This window comes from Pieris brassicae, chromosome 1 (genome assembly GCF_905147105.1).
Source record: "Pieris brassicae chromosome 1, ilPieBrab1.1, whole genome shotgun sequence".
NCBI lineage: Eukaryota > Metazoa > Arthropoda > Insecta > Lepidoptera > Pieridae > Pieris > Pieris brassicae.
In genome coordinates this window covers 16989711-16997806 of record NC_059665.1, presented here as the reverse complement: position 1 = coordinate 16997806, position 8096 = coordinate 16989711, and the positions used below count along the sequence as shown (strand labels likewise).

At 32.0% G+C, this 8096-nt stretch overlaps 1 protein-coding gene across 1 annotated transcript; it reads left to right on the top strand.

The window, feature by feature from the left end:
• The first annotated feature begins 2121 nt into the window (after positions 1-2121).
• On the top strand, positions 2122-7719 carry LOC123712600 (syntaxin-12). Its single transcript, XM_045665790.1, has 6 exons — positions 2122-2324; positions 2600-2832; positions 4155-4320; positions 4492-4620; positions 5439-5577; positions 5746-7719. The coding sequence occupies exons 2-6, from the start codon at positions 2606-2608 to the stop codon at positions 5919-5921; spliced, it is 837 nt and encodes a 278-aa protein (XP_045521746.1). The 5' UTR covers positions 2122-2324; positions 2600-2605; the 3' UTR covers positions 5922-7719.
• Positions 7720-8096: the final 377 nt, after the last annotated feature.

Genomic DNA, 8096 nt, shown 5'->3' with positions numbered 1-8096 from the left:
AAGAGTGAAGAAAACGTTGTTAGTTTATTCCATATCTATAGTCGTTGTGCTGTAGTTCAACCGAAGTGCTTATTTTCCAATTGGTGTTCTTGTCTTAAAAGTCCCAGATAACATATATTAAATTGTTTCTGTGAAGGGTAACATAAAGTCTACATTACTCTTCATTTAAATCTCCACCGTACAAGCATTATTTGTACACATAGTATAATTAACATAATTAAGAAATCATTATTTATTTGTTTATACCTGTTTTGTACGTTTTCTTACGCTATTAAATCATTTTGCGCTTCTATTTAATTTAATTTTGCCTTAAACGGTGAACTGAAAGAAATCACATGAAAGTGTGCCTATTCCTACCTTATTATTTAATAATTATAAATTGTATTGATTTGTTTAATTAATACTTTGAAGTTTTTAATAAAAAAATAATAAAGTTTGATCCTAACAAAGATTTTGTAGCCTGGGTCTGGTGAGTTAATGATTCTGGAATGCAGTATCTTATATTTACTTATATACATAAATTATATTTATTTTCCAACTTATATCAAAAGCAGTCATTCAATATTTAAACGCTTACCGGTTCTACCCGTAACTTCGACATGTCATCGCCTGCGCATATGTCAGATCGTTAGTCGATGTTCAACAAACTGTAAAGGTTAAGGGTTGTACGGTAATGAGATAAACTTTCCAACCATCTATGTCTAATTATACCTTTAGCGCCTTATAGCCACTATTTGGCACCAAGACTATGGAAGAGTCAGAAACTATAGACACTTGATAAAATATTACTTATCTTTTCGACATATTTAATTAAACATTAAATCTTACTAGAGGAAAATAATCGTTATAAACAGTATTGAAATTATTTTACAAATTTCATGACAGTCATAAGCTTGTCCAAGTCTTAAATTTATCTGAAAGAATTCAATGTTTAATAAATGAAGTAATTGTAAAGGTGAACTTAGGCAGGCCCAATAGCTGTAATCGGTTTTTAGTGGGTTCTATTGTTCGACAAACTATTTGAAAATGTAATGTTCAGAAGTTTAGAAATATAAACTTAGCAAAAGACAAGTTTGTCTATCTCAGTAGGACAAAACTGTCACTAACAAGAAGCTTAAAACAAATTTGACGATTACGATTTATGTTATTTGTCTTACGAAACAAAAAATACAAAAGTAATTCCATTCGCGCAAGATGCTCAAGGCAGGAACTCAGCACTTAAGTTTAAATTGCTAGACTTGTCTAGATAGTACCTCAATAGGTGTATCTCGCCGCCTGAATGCGGCTAATGGACGCTTTTAACTTTTTTGTTGGATTTATTAAAATAACTCATGTTTTGCTACATACGAATGCAGGTGATTAAATTACGACTCTCGAATAAATGTTATGCACAAATCACCTTAACTTAAACAAACGCAAACACCATTTTCAGAAAAATGCCAAATAACGCAACACCACAACTCGCTTTTTATGACGACGGTTAAATAAGGTAAAAAAACGTTAGCGAAAAATAAAATAAAGTCTTATTTAAATCAAAATCATAAGCCTTTACCCACTATCTCTTTCCTATGTATATTTATACATTTTCTACAAAATAAGTTCGGTGCGTGTAAGGAGTCGTAAATAATAAAAGCAGTGCGTGCGTTAGTATTCACGATGCAAATTAAGATTCTGTTCAGACAACTCGATACATTTTATTTTCCAAGGATTCACATTACTTTTTAATCACGCTGCAGGTGTCGACTGCTTTATGTGTCCGGCATGGAGTGTGAAAAAATAAATTATAGAGAGCGTTAATCATATACATTTGCTCTATATAAAAGCAAAAGCAGTTTTTGATATTTATAAAATGGAAATAAACTAAATTTAAATTGTTCTACTTATCGACATACGAAGATTCATTTTCAAGTTTGGACAAATCCAAATAAAATTAAGGGTGAACACTACATAATATATATTGCCCAGCTAGCACAATATATAAGTACTGTAAATAGATGCCATCTATTGGAGAATTTGAAAAATGGCTTACACTGTCATTTGAAAGTAATATTATTGAAAAAAATGTACGCAGTCGCAGTCACTGTCATACTTCATTTCTTAGTTGTCATATTACATACGTCTATTATAGGAATAAAATTGAATTTTCCATTCTCAAGTTTTAACTTTCAACTTTCAACAAATGTTCAAATGACTGATAAGTACTAGTACCAAAACCAAAATACGAATGTTTTTTTAATTGTTGTAAGACTACGAAGACGAGAATTTCGTTTTACGCTCCTAGATTATTTGGTATTGTGAAACCGGTTCATCAAGTTAAAAATAATGTAAGTATTACGAAATAATTGTAGCATATTATATCTATCGCATTTGAAAGTGAATCATCAATCGCCGTCAGCTAAATAGTAATCTTTTGCGACGTGAAGGTAGGGTATGAGTTTTTTTGTTTACACTTATATCCATTGCAAATTATTTTGAAAGTATGCAAACTTTATAGTCTGGTTAACAACTGACAACATCTTTTTTACTTGTCTTATTAATTTTACATAAATATTTTATAAACTATCGAATGTATAGAAGCACTAACATTAACATATTTCAGTAAAAGATGTCAGAACGAGAACCTATGAGTCAAAGTGGCTCCAGTCGTGACTATGGAGCAACTGCAGCACCTCCTGCAGTAGGCTTCGCAGACTTTAGCCCAACCGAGTTGTATAATCTCAGTGAAGGGATTGCTGATAATGTTAATACTATAAATAGTGGTCTCCGTACTTTAGAAAAAATGATGAAACAGATTGGCGGACCTAGTGATAGTATACAGCTAAGGGATAAAATGTAAGTGATCCTTAAGTAAATATAAATATTTTAAAACATGCTATGTTTTGATTTAACTTGATTTTTACATTAAAAATTACATTCTTGAAAGGTTAATTGATTTTATATTCTGTAAACATGAGAAAAATACTTGAGGCGGAAACTTGGTGCTACATTGTAGCTAAGTGTAAAAGTCAGGAATTTTATTATACCTCAATGAATATTAATTTATATTTACAATAGGTAAATTAGTTCAAGAACTAAATTAAGACAAGTGTGTCAGTCAGTGATCTAGGTTAAAGTTGTTAGCCATAATATTGTAAGTCTTCTAACTGAAAGTAACTTGTCAAATAGGTTAAACATCAGTAATTAGTAGATAATCCTAGCTTAAAGGTACAGTAAAGTCTAGTAAAAAAAAATACAACTAGATGATATATATTTTACCACTCTAATAAAATCTGTATAACCTTTTTTGTGTTGCTCAGAAATAAATCAGAGATCCCTAGAAATTTTCTCACTAGATGGCGCGAACAGGTTTTTACAGCGCGCTATTATTACTAGTTGACATTGATCGTATTTTAAGTAATCATTTCACAGTGGTGTCCTACCCCTTCCCGACAAAAAGGGCTCGTAGGAGGCCCCGACACATACTAACAGATCCGGACGATCCAATTACTGTAGCAAACGATAAATTAAAAGCCGCCCGCGCGGCTTACAAAAATAAAATTTCACGGATTAGGGTAAAAAACAGCCTTCACCGGGCGAGGACCTTTACTTCGCACTTCGCTCACTCCAGTGAGCTTCCGTCCTGCCCTTCAGGCGATTGACCACCCCGCGACGGCCCAAGCCGAGGTTCGAGTCTCACAGGAGACGCCCTTGCGCTAGCCGCGGCATAAAACGCCATTTTGGCCGAGCTACGCTCGCCAAAATAGCCTAAGCTAAGCTGTAAAGGCCCTTAAGGCCAACAGCGAGATTCCATTCAAAAAAAAAACACAGTGGTGTCCCGTTGTATCTACTTTATACACGGACAACTAACATCGCAGTTATTAAATATGAAATTTTGGTTTAAGTCTCAAGTACTAAGTACTTACTTCTTAGTACCTACGCACACACTTCAAAATGGACCATCATTGACGTAATTAGTTTATGTAGACAATAAGAATTGAAAATCGTTTACCAAAATATCTTAATTATTATTGTTTCCTTAAGCATTGGTGATTCCGGCCCTAATTTCAATTTTCCCGGCAATTTCCAATATGCCTATGCGCATATATATTTAACCAACACGAGTTTGACGGGTAGTTCGACATTCAAGAGAATTTCATTCATACCTATGATTCCAGCCATGACACGCAACAGAAAGTGAATAGCTCAGTATCGGCAACTGCTCGCGACATCCAGCGCTTAGGCGTAGTTGTCCGACGTGGCGATAAACCCCAAAAATTGCAGGTCGAAAGACTTACGCAAGCCTTCAGAGATGCTCTCTCTAACTATTCTTCCGTTCAGAAGGTAAATATATAAGTACTAAGATACTACAAAAACTGTATTAAAAGCTGCTAAGCCTTATTCGTGTGCCTCCCAACTCTAAGCAATTGGTACGAGAATTTAAATTCAGGAACAAATTTTATAACCATTTTTAAACTGTTGGTCGATTTAACGTCATGAATCATTTTTTTTTAGAAAGTAACCGAAAAGATGGCGGCGCATATGCCGACTCAGCCTCGTAATAAGAATGACCCCGAAGCGCTGGAGAGGCAGGCCATCGCTGACGACGAAGAGGCCAGTCTACTTGCTAATCAACAAGCACAGGTAATTATTGAAGCATATCAAGACTCCACATTAAATTCTACCACGAATACTATATAATCAGAAGTTCAATATTATAATGATTATTTAGAACCTGCCTAAGACATGAAATATCTTGTATACTTTAATTTTTAACACAAGTCAGGAATTCAGATTTGGGGTAGCTCAGGAGTGTTGCTTAATATGATCTGATTTATTATTAGGCTCCTTCATTAATATGAAGTTGGCCTTACAAAAAGTTTTTACAACGGTAAGTGAAACCGTCGCCCATGGACACAACTAGAAATATTCGAGAGCGTATTTACCTTAATATAAAATTACAACGATAGCGCGTTTTATAAAACCGACAGCGCCATCTAGTGGCGCATTACTTGCACTGATTTAAGTCGGTTTCTCGGTAGTGTTTGTTTAAGATAGTATTCACTCGTTTTATTTGATACTGATTCCCGTAAATATGTTCTTATTAGTAATTAATATATTTATATTTTAAATGATAATCCATACTAGTGACATGTGACTTAATCAAAAAACGGGGAAGGTTCCCATTCTAGCTTGGTTTTCTTTTGTTACACTTATGGCCAGTTTTTCCTTAACTTGCTTATTTTACCATTTTAGAAGAAGTAAATTAATACCAAATTAATTATCCGAAAAAACTGGTCTATTTTATATAAAAATACCAAAGTTATATAAGAAAATTTCAATGCGTAACTAATATTTAAGTTTTACTGCAATAAAGTTTATTCTAATCTTAACTTAGCCTTTAAATATTTTTATTAAATTTAGAAATTAAACACACACGTTTGTTTTTTCTTAATTTTTAGGCGCGTCTAGTTCAATTTGAGACGAGCATGCTGCTGGAGAAAGAGGCCTATATGAATAAGATTGAAGCTGATGTGTTAGACGTGAATCAAATAATGCAGGATCTTGCTGAGATGGTCAATGCCCAGGCACAATCTATTGGTTAGTAGTACAGGAAATTATTTCCCTTTATTATTATATTTAAGTATTTATAATTGTTAAGGGAATAAAAAATTATCAGTAAAATAGACAACAAAATTTTGTTCCCTAAATTGTGTAATTATTGAGTAATTCTGGTCGACATTAATGTTTGACTAATCTTGTGTCCAGATACAGTAGAAAGCCATATAGAGGCAGCGGGTGCCTCTGTGGAGGCTGGAGTTGATGAATTGGCGAAAGCTGCGGAATATCAAAGAAGGTACCGGAGAAGAATGTTCTTTTTCATCACCATCGCTATTATATTAGCCATCCTTCTTATTGTGTGGATCGTTAAGGCTTTTAGATAAATTATTTGTATATCCGATATAAATTGCGTATAACAAAATTCTAATATAACAACTAATTGTGTTAATTCTTATCAATTCATATAGTTTTTATAAGATGTTTCCTATAAAAAAATAATTTAGCAATGTACTCCATTTTACATCTTATAAAGTGAATTATTGCGATAAAAATATATGCTAAATTTTAGTGTAGTAAGAATTAGCACCAATATAAAATCGCCTTAAATTTGAATTGATTGAACTCTATCTATATTCTTTCAAGATTTAATGGAACTTTAATACACTGTAAACACATAAACAATGAAGGCATTCACATTTTTTTACTTTCATAATCGTTATTTGTAGGTTATATGACTTCCAAACTTAAACTATAACTAAATCTCTATTTTCAACCTACAAAAATTTAAAACATCAGGGTAGTGTAAAAAAATTTTTTTATCCTCAAAATGTATGTATGAATTTAGATGTGCCAGTCACCTCTGGCCCTTGCCCCAATAATTCTTTAGAGAGTGGTTATAAATCTTGCCCAAAGTAAGCTAGTTGGTCCTTAAAAGTTCTTAATACTAATAAAGGACTGCGCGGGTATTCTGTAAACTTAAAATATCGATTGCTTTGCGTTGACTCCTTGTATGTCATTGTATCGCACGGTTGCCATATGAAAATTACATTGAAATTGCATACAAAACGAGATCGGTGTCCCTATAAAAATACAGAATACCGGCGCCGCTTTAAAACATGTTAATTTTTTATAATTTTATTACATAATTAAACGATTTTAAATGTATAATAACTCTAAAAAAAAGGTGTCACGAAAAATTAAGGAAATTCTAAATTGACTGCAAATCTTTAAATATTATGCCATTTACGAATTTAATTATTAATATCTAAATGCCAAACGTTGATTTTTAATTATTAAAAATACGAAAGTGAATTATGTAAGTCATTCGAAATGTCAAAACCTGTCATTTTTGACAGTGTTATTTGAAAATATTTTTAAATTATAGATATATTTATTTATTACACTTATTACGAATATGAGGTTATGGTTTTAAATTGCACACGTTTTTATATTTAGATGGTTCGTGCAATATTTGTAATCTTCTATAGTATAGGAACATAACATAATGCAGCTGGTTATAATAATACAATGCAAACATTCCCGAGAATACTCTATTATTGTATTGTGATTGTACCTATGTTATATGTTTTTATATATATACTAAATTGTCTATAAAGTAACGATTACTATTATATTCGTTATTACGTAAAAATATTTATGTGTTCCATTTTAATTAAAAAAATTATTACATAATTTCCTTTATCGCGCGATACCGATTTAAAATATTTGCCCAGATGAAATAATTTTTAATTATAATTATAAGTTATTCGTTGCAATGAATTTATATTGGAGAGCACTTCTAATGTATACAAGCATATATTACGGGGGTAGCGTTGCTTCTCGGTAAAGTTTCAACTATACTTGGTTTATTCAACATTTCTTTCGTGGAAAACATCGTAACCACGATTACATCTTCAGTCTACGTTTTATTAGGCGGAAACTGTCTTCTTTTAAACGTACAATGTTGTGTACCACACCAAATATACGACATGTTTCAGGCAGCGATGGATGTACATTTGCCACCAACCTCTGCAATTCAATTCTCTAGTTTAAAATCATATAAATTAAATTAAATTTTAATAAAAAATAAATTAAAATTAAAGTCACTGACTTTCAAGCTTATACGTTGCTGAATAAGTCCATAAAATGCAAGATCGATTATTAGGTAGAGTTCGATGCTCTATATTTGTAAAATAATTTTTAAATGTGAATTGTAAGTAACGTACATGTATTTTCTAAGAGCAACGCTGACCCCCGTATCATTACTAGATTTTGTACGCCGGCACTATTAGGAATAATAGTCATATTATATGCTATGATAAGTATTCAAGCAACTATTTCTATATTTTAATATAATACATGTATCACAGTATTTTTTATTTAATTGCTACACTTATGTATTTAACGGGCGAATAATATTTTTATCAAATGAGTTTACCGTTAAATATAAGAATGGCACGTCAAGTGACCCGAATATATTGTTAAACATTAAAATGTTGTTTTATTTTAATTTAATTTTCCCCCCTTTTGACTTTCTTCAGAACGACGTTTTTATTTTT